This window comes from Mauremys reevesii, linkage group 6 (assembly GCF_016161935.1).
Source record: "Mauremys reevesii isolate NIE-2019 linkage group 6, ASM1616193v1, whole genome shotgun sequence".
NCBI classification, from domain to species: domain Eukaryota; kingdom Metazoa; phylum Chordata; order Testudines; family Geoemydidae; genus Mauremys; species Mauremys reevesii.
Window position 1 is genome coordinate 2,632,855 of NC_052628.1, and position 22,940 is coordinate 2,655,794.

At 53.5% G+C, this 22,940-nt stretch overlaps 1 protein-coding gene and 1 long non-coding RNA gene across 2 annotated transcripts; one reads left to right on the plus strand and one right to left on the minus strand.

Moving 5' to 3' along the window:
- Window positions 1-360: 360 nt before the first annotated feature.
- On the minus strand, window positions 361-7,062 carry LOC120408316. Its single transcript, XR_005600606.1, has 3 exons — window positions 6,203-7,062; window positions 5,182-5,295; window positions 361-3,007 (listed from the first exon to the last, which is right to left on the minus strand). It is a non-coding gene; the product is annotated as an uncharacterized LOC120408316 (long non-coding RNA).
- A 1,225-nt stretch (window positions 7,063-8,287) lies between these two features.
- Window positions 8,288-22,311, plus strand: LOC120408517 (dynactin subunit 3-like). The gene is made up of 7 exons (XM_039545567.1): window positions 8,288-8,460; window positions 9,084-9,168; window positions 10,615-10,701; window positions 12,184-12,267; window positions 13,251-13,309; window positions 20,708-20,767; window positions 21,752-22,311. The coding sequence occupies exons 1-7, from the start codon at window positions 8,374-8,376 to the stop codon at window positions 21,839-21,841; spliced, it is 552 nt and encodes a 183-aa protein (XP_039401501.1). The 5' UTR covers window positions 8,288-8,373; the 3' UTR covers window positions 21,842-22,311.
- Window positions 22,312-22,940: the final 629 nt, after the last annotated feature.

The following is a 22,940-nucleotide window of genomic DNA, read 5'->3' on the forward strand; positions in this document are numbered from 1 at the left end:
GCTCGGGGTTCCCTAGCAGCTCCCGCGTCGGATGAAGGGATCAGTTATTCGAGGCTGGAGCATCCACGGGCAGCCCCGATCAGCTCCTCCCCCTCCCTCCCAGGGCCTCCCTCCTAGCACAATCAGCTGTTCAGCGGCATGCAGGAGGCACTGGGGGGGAAGAGGAACGGGGGCGGGGAGAGGCGGGGTGGCGGTGGGGACTTGGGGGAAGGGGAGCGTGGGGGCAGGGCCTGGAGCGGAGCCGGGGTCGAGCACCCCGCGGGAACTCATAAAGTTGGTGCCTTTGTCTCACAGCCAGCCTCCAATTAATACCGCGATTTAATACCAGCAGAGATGTGATAGACTCAGCTGAACGGCCGCATGACACTTTAATGAGTGTTAATGGGAGGTAAGAATGAAATCCTGCTGGCGCATTAGCATGAGAAAAGGCTGGCGGGCTGGCGGGAAGGTACCATCTGTATTACTCCTGCCATGTTGCACTGCCTGAGCAGCAGGAATGACATTTCACGTTTGAATTCATTTGCTCATCTTGCCAATCAGCTGGAGACGAAAGGTGAGGGCCCTGGGAGGAGCTCGGTGTCTGGAATAAATGAAGCCCAGAGGAGAGACGCTGATTGCGAGAGACCACGCCTGGAGCTGGACCCTTTTCAGATCCCACCATTGCCTTGCTTAGATTGGCCACAGGGGGCACCACAGAATCACATGAGTGGCCACCTCATGTCCAGGATTGAATCTGGAATGGCCTGCAGGTTGGTACATAGGACCTGCGCACACCACGCTCTCGCCTGGAGACTTGACTTTGGTTCTTTCTTGTTTCCCTTACTCTCTCATCAAAGCTTGTTTCCACTGGAAGTTTGCGTCTGCTCCGAGTGCATGGGAACGTAGCCCTGTGCCTGTGAACAGGCCGCAAAGCAGTAAAGGCCCAGGACAGAGCGCCAGGTCTGACTGTAAGGGCGTGTTGGCATGGGAACGTGTTTTCAGTGGAACTTTAGATTTCTGGCATGAGCTGCTGCGCGTCCCCACACACACAAGGCGTTTTCTCAACTTCTCTGGCGTCCTATCCCACTCTTGCTAAGCCACGTTGGAAGTGACAAACCCTGGTTTGGAATGAGCGATGGTGGCATAAGGTGTGTGTGGCTGCAGCCCAGATTCGCCAGAACGCTTCTGGCAGTCCTCCCCCCGCTATCCCACACTGCATTGCTGCCTGGCCTCATGCCTTCTGCTGCTCTGGGCTCCTCTTGACCAGATGTCACCTCCCTTTGTCAATGCTGGCACATGGCCAGCGGTGTGGCGAGTTCACAAACACGGGCACGGACCCATTATTGCAGCCATGTGCCGGGCGTCTGCGTGTCTGGTCCGGAGGTGCTGGGCTTCCTTGGCCTCTGGCTGGGGACAGGAGCACGGCTAGTCCCATCGGAACAGAAGTCAGCAGCACGCAACGCTATAGGAGCAGCTAGCAGAGAAATGTGGGGGAAGGGGCTGAAGCCAGGGAGCTCTGGCAGAATCACAGTTCCGCTCAGCACAGAACAGGATCTGCAGTGATGCTCCCATTGCCTGCACTTCCTCTGAGGAGCTGGACCGGATGTTTCCTGGGAGACCACCACGGGGTCCTGGCATGGGTTTCTGCACAGCTTGGCTGGGGCATCAGAAGGTGCCTAAGCGACCAGGGATCCTGGCCTGGAGGATATTACCCCGGATGGTCTAGATCTCTTTGCAAGACCTAACCCCACCCCAGAGATTCAGGCAGAGACGGAGCCAGAGATGCCCCTGAACCCCAGGCAGAAGGCCAGCCGGCCAGAGCTGGGGAGGAGAGCTCTGCCAGGCTGTGCCCTGTGCTCTGGTGCAGATTTCAGCCACCTTATGCCGGGTGCCGTCAGGGTGTCGCCACGTCGGATGGATGTGAACTAGTCATCTCTCTCCCCCACTCAACTTTTCTCCTCCCCGCCCAGCATGCACTAGATGGTGTCCACACCAGAGACTTCAAAGGGTTTGTATCCCTGAAATATCAACTCCCTCAACGAGCGGCCCAACATTCCCCCTGTGATGGAGCCGAGGGATCGGTGCTACGCCCCCGGCTTCGGAACGGTCTCTGGGAGGAACCTCTTAGATGTGCCAGACCCCCGAGGGGTCTCACTCTTCAGGGAAGGCCACCCGGCCTCACCGCCTCTGGAGACTGAGCCCTGAGCTCCGCCCTGCGCGTCCCACGGACACGGTATTTGCAGGGACTCTCAGTCTTTGCAGTGACACCCAGGCAGCACTTTGCAAACAGTCGGTTTATTAGTCAGCTGGGCACAGCCTGGGAAGGCCTTAGGTTAGCACAGAGAGATGAAGGTTACAGCGACGGGAGGGGTTCTCCCATCGTCGGTAATCCACCCCCGCGAGAGGCAGGAGCTAGGCTGACAGAAGAAAGCTTTCATCCACCCGGCGCTGCCATGGCTCAGGGGGTGGATTTTCCATACTCAGAGCCACGTAGCGGGGTCGACCTAACTTTTTAGCGTAGACCTGGCCTCGTATTGAGCTCAGCTCGGCACCCCCGGGTCAGCGCTGTTAGAAGGGAGAGGTCAAGCCAAGGCTCTGACTATAGGCCGCTCGGCATGTCCTGCAGGGTTCCGGGGGTGTCAGGTCGGCGAAGGCCTGCAGCTGTGGATGGGATCCGCCCCCCATTTCTGAACATTGCTTCTCATCGGCTGCCAGGCCCCAGGGGAGGCGGTGATGACTCCTCTCCGTGCAGGACGGGCGGCGCTGGGCGGAAAGGCACCAGCCCCATGCATGAGGCTCTTCGAAGAGTGACTCCTGCTGCAGGGAGCGCCCAGCTCCGACTCGCGTCAGTACCGGCCCCTCTGGAATGAGGCTGTTGTGCACGGTGAGTGGCGGCTGCAGCCTGTGAGCGCTGATAAGATTGCACCTCGGCTGGCACCACTGCCCCAGTTTTGCAGATTAAACGGCTGTTGCCAGGCTGCATGTTTTATTTCAATGCAAAGAAATCTCCCGGGATGGGGCCGTTCTGCTGCGGGATATTGAAACGCAGAGTGAGGGGAGGTGATGGGAGCTGGGCAGCCGCCCGTGAGCATTGCGGACGCTCCCATCCAGCCACGCTCGCCAGGATGCTGTGGCCCAGGCTTGCTGGGCTGTGGAGTGCAGGTAGGACCTGCCAGCTGCCACGGGCATGGAACCAGGACAGTCCCCTGCCTCTGCCCCACCTCCAGCCGCCCTACATTGCCCCCTCTGTACCAAGCACTACCGCAGGCACCAACGGGGCAGCATCTGGGGCCCTCGCTGCAGGATGCTGCAGGGTTTTTGGGTCAGGGCTCGAGGAGGGGGCTTGTGAGTCCCTGAACAAAGCTCTGACTGGTGCTGGGCACGGGGGGAGTCACTCCAGATTAGGGGCAGCATTCGGGTTCAGCCCCAGAGTTCAGTGACCCCGACCTGATGTGCACCCTGGTAAGATGAGGTCACTGCACAAGCCATGGGCTGCGGAAGCAGCGGGCGCCTCCTTCTCCGCATATTCCTCAGCTGAGCTGCTGGAGTGCAGGGGGCACCTGGCCGAGCCATCCATCTTTTGCTCCCTACCCCCGTGTTTGTGCCAGCCCTCTCGGGGTGTGCTGCGGGGCAGAGTCCTGGGACCAGGCCAGGGGCAGCCAGGCCGCGGTGTTGGAGTGGGAGTCAGGCCTAGTGGTTAAAACAGGGGAAGGGAGCCAGGAATCAGAGCCCAGGTGGCAGAGCCAAGGGCCAATCAGCTGACTCTGCCCACCAGTCAGGCAGCCAGCCGTGCTCGTTGGCATCCCTGGGCGCTGGCTCTGCTGCAGGCCCAGATTCCTGACACATAGACTGAGCTGCTCAGGGACATGTGGCTTCGTTCTATGGGGGGGGGGGTCACTGACGCACCCCCCTTAGTGACTGTGCCGTTACCGGCTAGTCGCTGCCCTGAATGTTAGCTGGCACCTCCACCGGAGTCCTTCCCTGCAGGCCTGTGCAGCCAGCGCCCAGCCAGCTGCTCCTCGGCTCCTGGGGGCCAGGGGGTGCTGGGGTTGGTAGCCACGCGAGGGGTTCAGCGTGCCCTGGGCACTTAGCAACCTTTGGGAACGAGGTTTAGTTTCTGGAGGCCCTGCACTAAATCTAGGGCTGCTTGCACGAGGGCTGCAGGGCGAATGCCACTCCGAGTCCTGCCCGCCCTCTGTGCTTGGAGCGGCGCCCGTTTGGAGGGGCAGGGTCCACGTGTGGGTGCAGCAGCCCTTAGGTTGGCATGTAGCAGCTGAGAGTTGTGAGCCTCCCCCAGCCCCTCGCTGGCACTGCTCTGCCAGGGCTGCCAGCGTTACCCCTCCGGTCGCCCAGCACGGGCTCCTCCAGGAACGCAGGCTGTGGGCACCGGGCACCCCAGGGCAGCACGGTGAATTTCCTGGGCCTGACATTTCTTATGGCACCGGGCAGCCCAGCGTGTTCTCTCGCTAACACCCGGCCGGCTCCGGAGGTCTACACGCCGTTAGCGAGCATGGCGAGTGCATTGGGTGTGCTCCCTAAGGGCAGGGACTGGCTTGCTGCCGCCAGGCTGGGTGTGCGGGGTGGGCATGGGTTGGCTAGTGCGCTGACACTTGCTAGCTCCGTCCTTCCCTCCCTGGGCGGAGCAGCCGTGCTTCACCCCCGACGTGCCCCTGACTCCTGGGCTGCAGGACCAAGCCGCTGGGCGCTGGGTGACGCCTCGGAGCTGGCATGAGGCCCAGCCCGTGGCTGAGAGAGTCACTGTGCAAACTCTGCTGCCATCTAGCGTTTGGCACAGCTGTGCACCCTCACGGCTCTGCGCTGAGGCAGCATTTCCCAAACTCGGGCTGAGATCCTGGCCCTGCTCCATGGGCCGAAGGGGAGGGGGAGAGGCCCTCTGTGCCAAAAATGGCATCGCCTGTTTCCCAGTCACCCACTGCTTGCAAGGAAATGATCCTGGGTGCGTTTGGCTCAGTGTCCTAGCAGAGATGGCGCAGGACGGGGTGTCAGTTGGTGTCTGCTCCAGACCAGCATGGCACATGGGAGAACAGGACGACTGGCTCCTTACGCACCAGCTATAACGTGTAGGGGAAATGCTGCACGAGCACAGGGGACTTCAATTTGCCTGACAGATGCTGGGGTCTCCTGCTGCCAGGGCTAAGACATCCTGGGAATTTATTAACATTACAGATGAGCGTTTCCTACCACAAACGGTGTTGTATCCAACACAGAGATTTCTATATGGGATCTCGTCTGAGGCTGGTGCGAGCGCTGCTGGAATACTGCCCGGTTCTGTGCCCGCCTTTCCAGAAGGATGTTCTAAATGAGAGAGAATTCACAAAAGAGCCTCAAGAATGCTTCAGCGGCTAGAAAACCTGCCTCCTGGGGAGAGACTCACGGAGCTCGGTCTATTGAGCTGAACAAAGAGAAGGTTAAGGGGTGACTTGCTCACAGTCAATCGGTACCTACATGGGGAATCAATATTGGATAGTGGGCTCTTCCACAAACACCTAACATGATCCAATGGCTGGAAGTTGAAGCCAGATGAACTCCGACTGGAAATAAGGCACATGTCTTAACAGGGAGGGTAATGAACCATTGGATCAACTTCCCAAGGGGCGTGGTGGATTCTCCATCGCCGACAATTTTAAATCAGGATTGGCTGTTTGTCTAAAAGCTCTGCTCTGGGAATTAGTGTGGGGCAGGTCTCTGGCCTGAGCTGTGAAGGAGGGCAGAGTAGATCACAGCCTGGAACCTGCGTAACTAGAAATCAATGGGAGTTTGGCCATTAATGTCAACAGAATCAGGATTTCCCCCAAGATACCTCAAGCCAGACCCCTAATCCACCTACGGGGCTGGATTTCCAAAAGGACTAAGCACCCACTAATCCCCCTGAAGCCACGGGGGGATGTGGGGGGGTCACAGCTACTCTGCATGGCACAAGATTATAGCCTACACAATTCGCTCACAGGCACGAGGCAGAGAGGAGGCAGCGGCACGTGGAGAGCCTCAGAGTTCTCAACCCCAAGCTTCCTGCTCAGCTGTTCGAAAGTCCTGCTCAGGACTCAGACGGCACATCCCTCCCCTCAGCCAGGTGGGATAAGCAAGTGCAGAGCTGTGCGAATCCTCTCCTGTCTGAGACGTCCCTCCCGGGGAAATGGCGCCTTCTGCCCAAAGACCCCTTAGTGCTTTACACACCTGGCCTCGTGCCTTGACTCAAACTCACCTTGTCTTCAGTGGGAGTTCCCGGCATTAGGACTGTACGGTCAGGATCTGTGTTCATAGGGATATCTCACCCAGCACTGAAGTGCAGCCACCTCTGGGTTGGGATGCAGTAGCTGTTTAACAGCAACGCTACAGAAGAGTCCGGGGGGAGAAGGTGGAGGATCCTGTACCCAAGTGAGACTGGCTGGGGAATCAGTCGGGAACTTGCCCAGACATCGAGATTAGCTGTCCTGCCCTCGCTGGAAATCTTTGGGAGCTGGAGGGTCAGTGTCCCCCCTAACGAGGGTGCAGTGGGACAGAAGAATTGCTAGCAGAGTTTGTGATGACTGGTGGGATCTGTCTGGGGGCAGTGTATGAATTCTGGCCGACGGTACGGAACTGTGATTATGAAATAGTGGAACCAGCAAAGGGGGGCTGGACAGAGGAGCCGCACCCTGAGAACGTACCCAGGGATCCCAGCCCAGGGGACGTGTCTGGGCTCTGCTCAGGCTCTGGAGGGTTAAAGCACACAGGGTCTGGTCGAAAGAGCCCCAAGCACAGTGGCCTGGGGAGGGTTCGGCCAGGGGGAGCTCTGCCAGGGCGCAGTGTGGGACAGAGCGGAGCTGCAGGGAGACTGGTACTCTGCCAAGGGAAAGGGCTGGAGCAGGGTCCTGGGGATGGGCTGCAGGGAGCCGAGGGGCTGGACTGACGCCTCTTGCCCACCTCCAGTGCCTGCAGTGCCTTTGTGATGTCAGGACCCAGGCTGGGCCTGGCCCTGTATAATGCGCATTGGAACAAACAGCCCCTCAGGGGAGATCCAGCCGCGGCAGCAGGGAGCGCAGCATCTCCGCCCCAGCACGCGTCCCGGTACTCCCCAGGGCGTCTGGCATGGCAGTGGAGATCGCACAGAGCTGATTCTCTGCCTGCTGAGCAGGGCCAGAATGTCACAGGCGTTCATGATCTGGATAGCCTTGGAGACCCAGCACAGCTTCTCCGGGAGAAGCAGAATGGTGGGAGCAACCCCCGAACCCCTCTGCAGCCTTCCTGCCCTCTCAGCACTGCCCTGACACAGCCCACGGAGCGCCCGAGGCCCTGTTCTGACCAGACCCCGTTGGGCTGGTGTGGCACATCCGCAGAGAGAGACACGGCCACCGACAGAGCTCGTGGCTCCATCCACTGGCCATTCCTGCTGCCCCCCTGCCCCAGCTAGTGCTGGAAACGCCAGGGCTTTCCCTCCTGGTGCCAAGGTTCCCCGGCACCGACCCAGCGCTGGCGATTTATTTCCCTGCGCTCAGGGAAGCTGAAGCCCCACAGGCAGGTGTCAAGTACCAGAGGGGTCGCCCTGTTAGTCTGGATCTGTAAAAGCAGCAAAGAGTCCTGTGGCACCTTGTAGACTAACAGACGTATTGGAGCAGGAGCTTTCGTGGGTGAATACCCACTTCGTCGGATGCATGTCAGGCAGGTGGTTTCCCCCTGGGGCTGGGTTGCGAGCTGGGCTGTGACCAGCAAACCCTCCCAAAGCCGCAAGCTTTCCCGAGCCCCTGGCCCCCCAGCCGGGCGGGGAGGGCGGGAGGGAGCAGGCAGGACAGATCCCCGGCAGCCCTGGGGGTGGTTGGGTGGGATTCCTGCCCCAGGGGAGCCGGGCTGGCAGCGCGGGAGGCAGTGGGAGGCGAGGGAGCAGGCAGGACAGATCCCCGGCAGCCGGGGGGGGGAGGGGTGGTTGGGTGGGATTCCTGCCCCAGGGGAGCCAGGCTGGCAGCGCGGGAGGCAGTGGGAGGCGGGAGGAGGAGCAGGGCCCAGGCCAGGCCTGCCCCAGACACGCCCGGCCCGAGGGGCAGGGGGCCTGCTCCCCATCAGACCCCTACCCCAGGGGTCGCACCAGGGCACGGAGCCCCTCCCCCCCGCGGGGTGCCCTGGATGCGGGGTGCCCAGCCGGCTACTGTCTGTGCTTGTCACCCAGCGCAGGGCAGGCTGGGGACACCGTCTCCATGGCAACGCTTGGAGCAGGAGGAGCAGGGCGAGCGGCGGGGGACACACATATAATCTCCATGGCAACACCCAGTCGTTTTAAATTAACCACGTCCGGGTCATTAGCCCCCGCCTTCGCCTCTGACTTGAAGAGAGGCCGCGTCCGATTGGCTCCTGTCACGGAGAAGTCCCGCCCCCGCTTCCGGCTTGCTGGGTGTTGACAAGATGGCGGCGATCGCGGGGCTGCAGGACCGGGTGGAGGCGCTGGAGCGCCGGGTGTTCGGGGCCGGGGCGGCCCGCGGGCCGCGCAAGGTGCGGGGGTGGGTGGGGTCCTCAGCACCCCCCGCCCGGCCTGTGTGTGACCCCCCCCGGGGACCGTCCAGGGGCTGGGCCAGCGGGGCCCTGCGGGGCCCGGTCCCTGCGGCTCGGGGCCGAGTGCCGGGGCAGGTGGCTCCAGCCTCCGCATTGGGGGCAGCAGCCCGGGGGGGGGGTTGTGGGGGGATGGGCCCCCGAGGGGCTCACGGGGGGGGGCGCGTGGGGGAATTTGGCCCCCGAGGGGCGCAGGGGGGGGCAGCCAAGCTCTGGCTGTTTGTTCTTTCAGCAGCCAGGCCCTGCCCCCTCCCCCCCCGCTGCGGGTTCTTCTCCAGCGGGCCCGGACGGGCTGCCTGCCTCAGGCGGCTTCATTTACTTCTGAACTGCAGCCACCTCTGGGGTACGACCCGGGCGCTGTGCAGCAGCCTGTCGTGGCGTCACGGACCCGTTCAGGCCGCTAGTTGAAATATGCTGCGTGTGAATGTCAGTAACTGAAACAGCTTTAAATAGACGTTTTATCTTCTCTCACTGCTGGTCTGTTCCTGACAGTTGAGTTGTGGGATCCTGGTTAGAAGTGTCACTTAATCACGGTTTGGTTTATAACACCATCGCTTTCCTTCCAGGCAGCAGATGGCTTGGTGAAAGTTCAGGTGGCTTTGGGGAACATCGCAAGCAAAAGAGAGAGGATTAAAATTTTGTATAAGAAAAGTAAGTATTTGTCCAGCATTTGTGTGTTGTGTTTTTTTTACCCCCAGGGTTTAGATCCAAATTGTATTTTACATGGTGGTCTTGTTGGGTGGCCTGTTCGAGAGCATTTGAGTTGGGTTTTGGAGTGAGTTTAAAAACAACCCTCATCATTAGTTCCTTGGGAGGCAAAGGACTGAGTAGACAAGCCGGTATCTCTGGAGTGCAGTGCACCTCTCGAGAGGTGAGAGTGAGGAATCTGCTTTGGTTTCTGTGTCGGTATCAGAGATCTAAAACCTAAGGGTTCAGCTTTACTCCTTCCCTAGGACTGTGTGTGCTCTCCACTGTGATCAGCTCTCCCTAGAAATCTGCAGCCCATCAGGCCTGGTGTCGTTAGAAAGGGGTAGGACATGTTCAGTGTATGTCCACTTGCAGAAAATCAAGGCCTCTGACTGCTCACTGGCATTGGAGCTTATTTCTCCCTGTTGAGTCTATCAAGGACAACTCGGGTCCAGTCTACGCTTGTGGTGGGGTTGATCTAAGTTATGCAACTTCATCTACGTGAATAATGTAGACATATTTAGACCTACTCACCGTGGTGTCTTCACTGCGGTGAGTCGACTGCTGCTGCTCCCCTGTCGACTCTGCTTGTGGCGGTGGAGTACAGGAATCAACGGTAGAGCGCTTGGGGATCGATTTATCGCATCTAGACTAGACACGATAAATTGATCCCTGCTGGATCAATCGCTGCCCGCTGATCTGGCGGGTAGTGTAGACATACCCTCAGATTGCAAAGAACCTAGGGATTTTTGTAACAGAGGAGAGATGTCGCAGGAACAGCATGCTGTGCCTGGAGGGGACAGAGTGGTGCCACTTTAGCACACCCTCAGCCAGCTTCAGAAGGCAAGACTTGCATGTGTAGGAAAGACATTTCCGAGGGCAGGGGAAGTAGCAGGCCACACGATGGAAAGTGAGCACTCTGTGCCCTCTCTTTAAAGAATGGACTGTGAATTCTGCAGTTGAATTTAAAATTGGCCAATGTGATACTTAGCAGGTTAGTGGCACCTTCTGTAAATAATGGGCATCTATTGCTGTTGGGCCATGTGTTCACACACTTTAAATAAAATCAAACAAGGAAACTTAGGGGGGCTTGGTGCAGCAGCAACTTTGTACTGTTGACTCAAAAACATTCCTCTCCGATTCCCCCACTGAAGATGCCTCTGCATCTTGGTACATCTGAATTGTGGTCTAATACAGTGAGCCAGCTCAGATTTGTAAGCTCTTTGAAGCAGAGTGTGTCTTTCAGATGTTCTATAAAATGCTGTGTAAATTCATGGTGCTGTAGAAGTACTGTAGCTGCTGATTCTTTTTAACAACATCTTGTAGTGAGTAGGAAATTGTGACAGGCAGTACTTCCAGAACTAGTCACTTCTCTTCTTCTCCCTCCCTGTCACCTACTTCTGATCTTAGTTGAAGATTTAATAAAATATCTGGATCCTCAGTACATTGATCGAATGGCTGTTCCTGATGCCATGAAACTGCAGTTCATCTTAGCAGGTACGTCATGAAATAGAAGGAGTATGCTCATTCCCCTAAAGCTCACAAGACAAGGTGGGGGGTGGGATTTTAATTGAATGCAATTCATTTAATCTCTCTCAGTCATGGGCTTAGGACAGAAATGCCTCCTTTGGTGTCTAGTCTTCCCCTGTAAACTGGCTAATGCTTCAGTAAAAGATCAGAAGTGGAGAAACTACAGTCTGAATCGTACAGAGAAGAACAAGCGTGGTTCAGTCCCCAGGCTCTGGCTCCCTGGCAAGCACTTGGAATGCAGCTGGCACAGTGGAGCCAGTGCCTGCATGAGGAGTGATTTTCTCGCTGTTGAAGGCCTTCCCTTAATGAGTGACCCTGACTCCCTCTGAGTCTGTCTGGCCTTTGGTCAGAAGTTTGGAGGGGGAATTGTTGTCCTAAGTCTAGCAACTGTTACGGTAACAAAACGGCTCTTATGAACACTGAAGCGTGTATATACTGTGAACTTCTAACCCTGTCCAGCTCTCTCACAGGGGATCTGAGTCACCCCGCTCCTGTAGTAGGTGTGTGAAACTCCATTGTCTCCAGTGGCGTTTCCCCCCCATTCACACTGGTGTCAGTGAGGGAGAGTCAGAGCCATGAGGTTGACTTTTAATGGGGCTCAACAACTGAGCCAATGAAAGAGCAAAAAGCATGTGCTTTTTCCATCGCTAGCTTAGTGAGGAACATCCTGGCTTCTGCTCCTTCGGGTGACCAGACGTCCTGATTTTGTCGGGACTGTCTCGATATTTACTTGTTTGTCCCGCGTCCCGACCGATGTTTTGCCCTCCGGCGCACATGCGGAGGGGGCTTGTGCCCCCCCTTCCAACTACACCCCAGCCCCGACTCCCTCCCTCCCTCATTGGATCCCTCCCCAAATCCCCACCCTGGCCCCACCTCTTCCCCAAGCACGCTGCATTTCTCGCCTCACCCCTCCCAGGCTTGCGCTAATCAGCTGTATGGTGGCACAAGTGCTGGCGGAAGGGGGGAGAAGCAGGACATGGCAGCCAACTCAGAGGAGGTGGAGGCAGAGCGAAGGTGAGCTGGTGCGAGGTGACGGGGCCGGGGTGTGGAGCTGCTGGTAGGTGCTCAGCCCCGCTCCAGCGGCTCTTGGGTTTTTTTTTGTTGGTCCGCCAGCACACACCTGATATTTCATGTCTCTCATCTGGTCACTCTACTGCTCCTGGTTCTTCCCTTTATTGTACTATGTGCTGCCTTTGAGCTTCCGTTTCCCTATTTGATAATACCTACCCCAGAAAAGGGTTTGCGAAAGGCACAGAGATCCTTGGTTGAAAGGTGCAATAGTAACGTAAAGTATCATTGTGGTGACGTCTTTCTGCTGCATGTAGGTTTGCTGCCTTATGAGAAGGGGAAGCTGAACCAGGCCAGTTAATCAACTGATTTTTTTTTTCTCATCTGTGAAAAGCTGAAATAGTGTTAGGCTTAAACTTCTCCTTCTGTCTTTTAAACCAGAGGAGCAGTTTATTCTTTCCCAAGTCGCCCTTCTGGAACAGGTGAACAACCTCCAGCCGTTCTTGGACAGTGCACACATCAAAGGTAACACATGCTCATCTGCAAGCTACCTTTTCATAGCTGCTGTCCTGCAGTTAGTGAAGACAAGTGGCCTCTCTTTCATTACCCTGGGCACTAAGAACAGTCTGGAAATGCTGTTTTTAAAAGTTCTCTAGCTGTCTGCCTCAAATAACTGGAAACCACTGTAAGTGTTTCCAACTCTGACGAGTTTGCAATCTAAGAAGGCTGTGGGCACTAAAGAGTGCAGCAGCTTGCAGAACAAATGCAGAATGTGGCGTGGTCGTCATCTTCGGCAACATGGGCGTGAATGTATTCTCCTGGCTACGATACTGCCACTACAGGGAAGCTGAATTTAAGTGACCCCAGAGCCATGTTATACTGGCAAGGCTGTTAAGTATTCCTGAGATGCTGGTCCAGTGAGCCAGTGTAATTGGGGATGGGAATGGAGGCCAACAAATGCACACGTTACTCTACACAATCCTTAGAATCTTATAGGGGAAAAACTCAGTAGAACGTCTCCTTTCTAAGGTGCAGCTTCCTGTTCACTGCGTATCTCTGCCCCTTGCATGGTGAGGTCTCTGTAGTCTCCATGCAGTTGCTTACCAATAATAGTCACACACAGTAATCCAGTTGCCTGCTTCATACAAGTCTCTTGGGCATCTAATCCTCAGTTTGGGACCCACAGCTCATGGCCCCAGAGGCAGCAGAGAGGTGACTTTAGAAAGTGGTTTTCATTTGGTTCTGATCAGCGTATACACAAACAACTAAAATGTTGGCATTTCACTTTCAGTAAAGTGGCAGTAAGCAGTGGTGGTCTGGTGGCCAGCAATATTTATCTTCGGGGCATTTCCCAGCTGTAATGTGCTTCGACTGACAAGAAATGTATTAAATTAATCCCAATAGAAAGACTTTAAATCTGCTCTTAGACAGTCGTCGTCTACTTTGGGAACTGCAATTCCTGGATGTCAAAACTAAGCAGGGTCTGACTTTTGTTCTGTGCTTTGCAGCTGCTCCTGACCATGCTGCCAAACTGCAGCGACTTGCTGAAATCCACATACAGCAGCAGGTAGAGTGAATACTCCTCATGGTTAATCTTCAGTGGGCAGGGAGGGGGCCTCTTGTTAACCATAGGTGGGCAAGGATGGGGTAATTAGTAGCACAGACTACAGCCACTCTAGTTAAGATTATTAGTATTTCTTCTTTCCATTACGTTTTCAGTTTGTCCAGATCATGGAATTTCCAGGAGTCAGAAGAGAGCTCTGCTCCGGAACATCTCAGTGTACAAATAGCTTTGGGTGGCTTTTTAAAACCTGCAGTCGATTTAACAGAGTAACATTTCTATGTTAGAGAGAGAGTAACTGGGGCATGGAGAGGTGAAGCGACCAGCCCAACATCACACAGGAAGTTTGGGGCAGAGCTGGGAAGTGAACCCAGAGCTCCTGAGTCGCAGACCAATGTCTTACTCCCCAAACCAGTCATCCTTGTACCTGGTGTGTTTGTATTACTAGCTCCTTTGTCTCTTCTCCCTGTTCTGTACCTCCGCATTAGGGCTCGTCTCTTCTGCAGCCTTAGGCTCCTTGGGCGGGTGATTTGCTGACTGTGTCTGTAGATTGCCTAGCCCAATAAGGCTTGATCCCAGCTGGGGCATGTGGCCACTAGTGCAGTGTAGGTTTTGTAGTACACCTCTACCCCGATATAACGTGACCTGATATAACACAAATTCGGATATAACGTGGTAAAGCAGCGCTCCGGGGGGGCTGCGCACTCCGGTGGATCAAAGCAAGTGCGATAGAACGCGGTTTCCACCTATAACGCGGTAAGTTTTTTTTTGTTTTGTTTTGCTCCCGAGGACAGCGTTATATCGGGGTAGAGGTGTAGTTACAGTAGCACCTGGAGGCCTCACTCAGGATCCTGTTGTGTAGGAGCTGTACAGAGTACAATCGCTGCCCAAAACACTTGCGCTCCAGGGAGAAAAGGTGCAGCGAGAGGGAGGCAGTCAAATATTATAGTGGTGGAGTCATTTGACTGAAAGGTTCCTGAATTACAGGCCTTCCTCTCCACTGCCCCCCCCCCAATGATTTCCTTTTGCTGCCTTGTACTGCTCAATTGAACAGCACTAATAAGGAATGAATCTCAGACCCGTTGACGGCTGTGAACTCACCCTTCAATGAACATAACAAAGGATTAATTCATCACAAGCCCCGACCTAGGTTAAAAGTTGTTTTGGATTGAGCGACTGGAGGTTGCTATAATTTATGAATCATGGGGAGCAATTTTATTTTGTGGGGAATGTCTGGGGGGGTGCAGGGGGATTAGACAGGTGAAGGCTTCCTGGGAAGGGGGAGGTATCTGGGGATGGGGCAGTAGAGAAATAGAGGGAGATGGATTTGGGAATGCAACGAGGGGAGTTATGGGGATGGATGGTAGGGGAGGTAAGAGAGGTTGGGGGTTCAGGTGCAGGAGATGCAGCACCCCCTAACTCTGCCAGTCTCCCTTAACTGCTGTGCCATTGCACCCCAATGCCCTGTAGCCCCCCCAACCCTATCCCACTGTACTGTAGTTGCCCTTTGCTTCAGGCACTGCATGTGAGCTGGGTTATAGGCGGGGGAAGTAACGGAAATAGAAGCATTTTGTAGACCAGGGAATGAAGCCTTCAGGGAGATGAGTTCCCTGATGGGAGGCCTAGTTTAGGTGTGGGTGTGGGTAGGTTGGAGGAGGGGACACCTTGAAGGGGTTAGGAGCATGGCTTGGGAGGTGTGCTGAAGCTTGGCTGGTGGGGTGCAGCTGGTGTATGGGGATGAGGGGAGACCGGGACAGCTGGCTCAGCATGCTGATACCTACAACCATTTAAATGACCACTAGCTCCTACCAACAACCTACCTTTTGTTTAACACCCCGTGGGAATTCCTTGGCAAAGAAAGCAGAGCTAGTGGAGTTCAGGGTGCTCTGTGGTATGTCGTTCCCTTGCAGAACAGCAAGCTGAGTAAAACTCCACTGCCTGAAAACCAGGAAATGCCCAGTTACGGGTGCCCATGTGAGCTTAGCTCTGTCCTCTTTCAGCAGTGCCCCAATATACCCCACAACTGCTGAAACGTGCGAGCTCTTCACCTCCACTTACAGACCAGTTGTGCTCAGCCACAGGAGTCCATTGAGTGCTGTTAAAGCCCCTACCACCTTCCTGGTGTTCTCAGGGGCCACTGCCAGCTCCGGGGAAGCATTTGGATGCACTTCAGCAGCAGACAGTGTGTTAGATGGACCTTCACTAACTGGTGGAGGCAATAATTGGGCCGGCGGATATGTGTGGATTTCTTTGAGGTGCATGGCAGAGCTGTGATTGCGATAGAAGGAGATCTGTGTTTTGCATCCTCTGATACGTGTGAACAAAGGGAAGAGGTACGTGGGTACCTTCAGGATGCAGCATGCATCATTTCTGTGCACAATTTTATTGTGTACATTTTGTCAATAGCAGGGCAAAGGGCTTTTCTAATGCAGGGTGTCAGCAGTGAGGGGGAAGGAGCGGGTTCTAATGCTTTCGGGATGGATACGTGAAATGAGATGGTCTCCTAGGAGGAGGTTTAAGGGGGTTGTAAAAGGCTGAGAAGTGGTTCTCGAATTGCACACTTGTGCTCTTTCTGGGCACTGCTGTCCTGCTTCAGTATAGATGTGACCTTTGCTGTCGGGAAGGGTTCTCCCATTGGCGTAGGGAATCCACCTCCCCACAGGCAGTAGCTTGGTATCGAGCGGAGTGCCCCAAGGGTCAATCCTGGGGCCAGTTTTGTTCAATGTCTTCATTAACGATCTGGAGGATGGTGTGGACTGCACCCTCAGCAGGTTTGCAGATGACACTAAACTGGGAGGAGTGGTAGATACGCTGGAGGGTAGGGATAGGATACAGAGGGACCTAGACAAATTAGAGGATTGGGCCAAAAGAAACCTGATGAGGTTCAACAAGGACAAGTGCAGAGTCCTGCACTTAGGACGGAAGAATCCCATGCACTGTTACAGGCTGGGGACCGAATGGCTGGGCAGCAGTTCGGCAGAAAAGGACCTAGCGGTTATAGTGGACGAGAAGCTGGATATGAGTCAGCAGTGTGCCCTTGTTGCCAAGAAGGCTAAAAGCATTTTGGGCTGGATAAGTAGGGGCATTTCCAGCAGATTGAGGGAGGTGATCATTTCCCTCTATTAGACATTGGTGAGGCCTCATCTGTAGTACTGTGTCCAGTTTTGGGCCCCCACACTACAAGAAGGATGTGGAAAAATTGGAAAGAGTCTAGCAGAGGGCAACAAAAATGATTAGGGGGCTGGAGCACATGACTTCTGAGGCAAGGCTGAGGGAACTGGGATTGTTTAGTCTGCAGAAGAGAAGAATGAGGTGGGATTTGATAGCTGCTTTCAACTACCTGAAAGGGGGTTCCAAAGAGGATGGATCTAGACTGTTCTCAGTGGTGGCAGATGACAGAACAAGGAGCAATGGTCTCAAGTCACAGTGGGGGAGGTTTTAGGTTGGATATTGGGAAAAACTTTTTTTCACTAGGAGGGTGGTGAAGCACTGGAATGGGTTACCTAGGGAGGTGGTGGAATCTCCTTCCTTTTGAGTTTTTTAAAGTCAGGCTTGACAAAGCCATGGCTGGGATGATTTACTTGGGGTTGGTCCTGCTTTGATACCTCCTGAGGTCCCTTCCAACCTTGGTATTCTATGATGAAAGAATTCTTCTGATGACTTAGCGCTGGCTACACTGTGGGTTAGGTCTGCTGAACTGCATCACTCGGGGTGGATTTTTCTCATCCCTGAGCAATGTAGTTAAACCAGCCTGATTTGCTAGTGTACACCAGGTCTGTGTGTGTGAGTGTACGGCAGGATCTGGATCCTCCGGAACCATACAGTGCCAAGGGCCAGTCTGAGTGTGTGCTCTTGAGGCATTGCTTGAAGAGAGGAGAGCGATGGTGACATGCGGCAGCTTTTTGCACCTTCAGTAGTGCTAGATGGCATCCTGTGGGGTATGGTAGATAGGCTTTTTGTGACAGACAAGGTCCAGGCCCCCCAGGAGAGAACAGGGGTCTGAACCCCAAAGAATAAGCAACTGAATCAACTGGTTATACACAGCGTTACTGTGTACAAATGTGTCAAGTAAGGTCTTCTATGGACGCTTGTGATGGTCATGAGGTGATATGTACACAGGTAATGGTTTTGTGTGTGTAGAACAGTGTAATTGTAACTAGGGCCTGGCCTATACTAAAGAGTTACATCAGCCCATCTTACGCCACTGAGGGTGTAAAAAATCCACCCCCCTGAGTGAAATTGTTAAATTGACCTAGCCCCTGCCAGTAACATAGGCACTGTCCATGCTGCGTCTGTGCTACTGTAGCATTTCAGGTGTAGACAAGCCCTACAATGCAACTGCAGCATCACCTCCCAACAGGAGGTGAATTAATCAGGCAGGGAGGGTTACAGGCTAGCTGTCTGCAAAGCTAACTGCAAGGATCTAGCACTGTACAACCTAGGGAAAGACAATGGGGACCATTACGTTTAATGGAAAGACATTGAAACTGAAAAGAAATCCTCAGGTCTTGGAAAACTAAGGCCCGGTCTACACTAAAAAGTAAAAATCTACAGCCCTGCACAGTGTAGTGAAGTCAACATACCCCCCAGTCTAGACAGTGCTAGTCAGTGACCTATCTACAGCTTCCCAGGACATGGATTACCTACACCAACGGGAGAACCCCTCCCATCAGCATAGGTCGTGTCTGCAGCTGTAGCACTTCAGTGTACAGCTGTAGCGTTTCAAATGCAGACAAGCCCTAAAGAAGCGGGGGAGGTCCCCCACCCCTCTCACCGCTGCTCTGCTGTGTACCCGTGAATTATTACTGGAGTCGGGGAGGGGGAGGGAAACCCTGCACACCCTGTGAAATGGGAAGAGGGTTTGAAGTGAAGGTTATTCAGAAACTGAGTGCCAGGATCTAAGCAGGTGGCATCAGTATGAGACTGGATCCTCTCGTGGACGCAGTAACTTGTACTAGAAAAGGGAATTTAGTAGGGCTGTCAAGTGATTAAAAAAATTAATCAAATTAATTGCGCTGTTAAACAATAGAATACCATTTATTTAAATATTTTTGGGTGTTCTACGTTTTTCAAATATATTGATTTCAGTACAAAGTGCTCACTTCATATTTATTTTTATTATGAATATTTGCACTGTAAAAAACAAAAGAAATAATTTTCAATTCACCTAATACAAGTACTGTAGTGCCATCTCTTTATCATGAAAGTTGAACTTACAAATGTAGAATTACATACAAAAACCACCTGCATTCAAAAGCAAAACTAGTCCAATCAGTCCTCCTTGTTCAGCCAATTGCTCAGATAAACAAGTTTGTTTACATTTGCAGAAGATAATGCCGGCATCGCAAGAGATTTACATGTCAGATGTGCTAATGATTCATATGTCCCTTATTGCTTCAGCCACCATTCCAGAGGACGTGCGGCCATGCTGATGACGGGTTCTGCTCGATAACGATCCAAAGCAGTGTGGACCGACACATGTTCATTTTCATTATCTGAGTCAGATGCCACCAGCGAAAGCTGATTTTCGTTTTTGGTGGTTTGAGTTCTGCAGTTTCCACATCAGAGTGTTGCTCTTTTAAGACTTCTGAAAGCATGCTCCACACCTCATCCTTCTCAGATTTTGGAAGGCACTTCAGATTCTTAAATCTTGAGTTGAGTGCTGTAGCTATCTTTAGAAATCTCACATCGATACCTTCTTTGCATTTTGTCAAATTTGCAGTGAAAGTGAACAACATGTGCTGGGTCATCATCCAAGACTGCTATAACATGAAACATATGGCAGAATGTGGGTAAAACTGAGCAGGAGACATATAATTCTCCTCCAAGGAGTTCAGTCATAAATTTAATTAATGCATTCATTTTTTTACAAGCGTCATCAGCATGGATGCATGTCCTCTGAAATGACGGCCAAAACATGAAGAAGCATATCAAACTTTAGCCCATCTGGCATGTAAATATTTTGCGATGTCGGCTACAAAAGTGCCATGCGGAACGCCTGTTCTCGCTTTCAGGTGACATTGTCAGTAAGAAGTGGGCAGCATTATCTCCCATAAATGTAAATAAACTTGTTTGTCTTAGCGATTGGCTGAACAAGAAATAGGACTGAGTGGGCTTGTTGGCTCTAAAGTTTTACATTGTTTTGGTTTTGAGTGCAGTTACGTAACACACACAACTACATTTGTAAGTTGCACTTTCACGATAAAGAGGTTGCACTACAGTCCTTGTATGAGATGAATTGAAAAATACTGTTTCTTTTGTTGTTACAGTGCAAATATTTGTAATAAATATAAAGAGAGCAGTGTGCACTTTGTATTCTGTGTTGTAATTGAAATCGATGTATTTGAAAATGTAGAAACCCATCCAAAAATATTTAATACATTTCAATTGATATTCTAGTGTTTAACAGTGTGATTAATTGCAATTAATTTTTTTGAGTTAATTGTGTAAGTTAACTGTGATTAATCGACATCTCTAGAATTTAGCTAGTACAGAAGTGAAGCCTGAGATTGCCTGTGTCTCTTTTCTGGGTAACTTTGCCTTTCCTCGCTATTTCATCTTTGGATCTGCGTTTTCTGTGAAATTCTGTTTGCTTGTACCCCAAACTGTGGGGAGTGTGTGCACCAAAGTGAAGTGATAACGGGGCAGGATTCACTCCTTCGGGAGTGACGAACCAGAGGGGAAAAGTCTGAGTGTCTGGTAGTTAAGAACTCAGGGAAATGGATTTGGGGGGTGGGGGTGACTCAGGACCAGAAGGGCTAGTGGATCATCCTGCAGGGAGTAACTGGGGGGTGGAAACCAGTGTTGAGAACCTTATGCTTGTAGGCTGGCTAGTGGTGTCAGGGCTCTGAGCCACAGCAGCACAGCCAGAAGGCACCCACAGTTACAGGCAGGCAGGGACAACCCCTTACTGGTCTGGGTGATCCCCAGAATGTGTGTGGTACTGAGGCATTGCTGGAAGAGAGAGCTAAGGCTGTTGCGTGGATTTCAGAAGCTGGGGTTTTGCTCAGCTCTGTGGTCTGCAGCGGGATGACATCCTCCCAGCAGCCTTATCTCTGCATTAGCATAGATGTTGCCATTGAGTGTCCAGTACTGCCAGCTCCTGTGCTTTAGACACTTCATTTGCTTTGTGGTTTCCTGCACCACGTTTGATTGTCCTTTTCCTTGACTGTCAGAACTTCCCGCAGCAACCCCGATCGCAGCCTGGAACGGCCAAATGCGAAGCCGGGCTATGACTTGGGCCGAGGTGCTTCCCCCCGCCTCAGTTTCCCTAGGACAGTTAGTTACCTTCCTCCCGGGGGCTGGGAGGTAAATGCTCTGAAGTGCTTTGGAGCTGGAAAGTGCTGTATCCAGATCAGGATGTCCCTTATTGCCTGTTCACTCGGCGCTTTCCTCCTGTTGCAGGACCAGTGCGAAGCAGTAACCGAAAACGTCAGGGTGCTCCTAGAAGACTACAATAAAATGGTATCCTTTAACCCAGGGCCGCGGGCACAGCCAGCCAGTGTGTGGGGCGCTGGCGGCTTGCAGGGCGATTGTTAATCTGAAAATAGCTGTACCAAGGGGCACAACGACACTCTAAGGATCCTTCAGCCACTGGATGTCTTGGGTAGCTGACTGTTCTAGCCCCCGGCTTGTGACAAGGGAGAGCCGTCTGTGTCCCGTGCCGTTCCCTATAGCACAGCCTCTGTTCGGAGTGTGACACGCAGCGCTGTGCCATGCTAGCAGTCAGAACCCAAGCGCTGATACTGATACTGCCCTGAGCATCCAGCTAGCCTGGTGAGTGAGCGCCTAGATCCCCCGCTCTGAGGAGCTCACACTGGGCTGGAAGCGCTGAGGCCGGAACGCCTCACGAGGGCTGGTCCCACCACAACAGCAGAGAAACAGGAACGTTTGCACTCTCCATTCCGACAGCTTCTTGCCCAGAGCCCATCCTGGGCCGGGAGCTGTCAGCATGTGGGTCGCTTGGACTGCAGATCACTGAGAGCACCCGCCTGAGCTACATTAATGGCTCTGCTGCCTTCAGAGTGAGAAGTGTGGATCCAAGCGAAGGCCGTGGGCCTCCTTCCCGTGGTGCGGCAGGATAGACAGCAGGCCGTGGAGTTCCAGGGCATCACGTGGGCTGTTCTGACTCCGTACTGAGCCCCGCTGTCATCTTGGGCCCTTGAAATCCCAGCTCTGGGAGAGACCCCTCAGGATCAGCACAGTGCTTCCCTGGGCTTGAATCTGATCGCTTGCTGCAGTGCATGAGCCCAGGCTCCACTGTTACCCGTCACAGGGTAGAGGTGGAGGCCCCAGGCTGTTCTGTGGTCACTTGTGTCTGACAGTGGCTGGGCCCAGTCTGGCTTCTGAGAGTCTCCTGGGTTCATTTTCCGGGACCACGCCAGCCTCGGCTTCACTACCACGTTCTTTGCCACATTCCACCTCTTCTTCCTTAAAAGCCTTTTTCAGACCCTGCTTCTGTCTAAGCAGTTTGTCCAGTGGGATGAAATGCTGACGCAGCTGGAAGCAGCCAAGCAGGTGAAGCCTATGGCAGAGTGATGGCAGCGATGTATCGCCAGGAGAAATGCAGCCTGCAGCCCCAGGGCAGCACCAAGCTTGGGTGAACTGGGGAGGATTGCAGCTGTCCTGGCCCCACAGGTTCCAGTATGCAATGCTCTGGCCTGGCTGCTTGGAGCAGAGCGCTGCATACTGGGACTTGTAGTCTCAGTGGGCTGCACCTACATACTGAAGATGAAGGTGGCTGCCGGTGATGCCACAGGGTCTTGTAACCCACTTTTGGCCTATGAGCTGCACTTTGCCCTCCCCTCCCTTCTTAGAAATGAAGCCAGGTGACTGGCGTCCTGTTAGAACTCGCCAGTCTGCACTCCTGACTTGCACTTCCCTGAAACAACTTTGACTTCTAATTTATTTAAAACTCCCTGCTCAGCTCGCTGTTTGGGATGTGACGGAAACGCGGATCTACTCCACTTACCTGTGGAGCAGAATAAAATCCTCAGACGTTAACTACATTGTGGCTCACTTGCTGTTCTTTGTGTACGTCTGGAGTTATGGTAAAAACATAAGAACAGCCACACTGGGTGAGACCAAAGGTCCGTCTAGCCCAGTATCCTGTCTGCCATCAGTGGCCAATGCCAGGTGCCCCAGAGGGAATGAACAGAACAGAGAATCATCAAGTGATCCCTCCCCTGTCGCCCATTCCCAGCTTCTCAGCTTCTGGCAAACAGAGGCCAGGGACACCATCCCTGCCCATCCTGGCTAATAGCCACTGATAGACCTACCCTCTATGAACTTGTCTAGTTCTTTTTTGAACCCTGTTATAGTCTTGACCTTCACAACATCCCCTGGCAACGAGTTCCACAGATTGACTGACACTGCCTTGTGTGAAGAAATACGTCCTTTTGTTTGTTTTAAACCTGCTGCCTATTCATTTCATTTGGTGACACTGGGTTCTTGTGTTCTGAGGGGTAAATAACACTTCCTTATTCACTTTCTCCCCACCATGATAGACCTCTATCATATCCCCCCTTAGTTGTCTCTTTTCCAAGCTGGACAGTCCCAGTCTGATTGATCTCTGCATGTGGAAGGTGTTCCACAGCCCAGATCATCTTTGTTGCCCTTTTCTGTACCTTTTCCAGTC

Bases quoted from the DNA above. Each gene is read 5' to 3' on its own strand.
- LOC120408517 (XM_039545567.1), top strand. From the start codon at position 8,374: ATGGCGGCGATCGCGGGGCTGCAGGACCGGGTGGAGGCGCTGGAGCGC. The intron at 10,702-12,183 runs GTACGTCATGAA...CTTTTAAACCAG, and splicing joins ACTGCAGTTCATCTTAGCAG to AGGAGCAGTTTATTCTTTCC. The intron at 12,268-13,250 runs GTAACACATGCT...TGTGCTTTGCAG, and splicing joins GGACAGTGCACACATCAAAG to CTGCTCCTGACCATGCTGCC.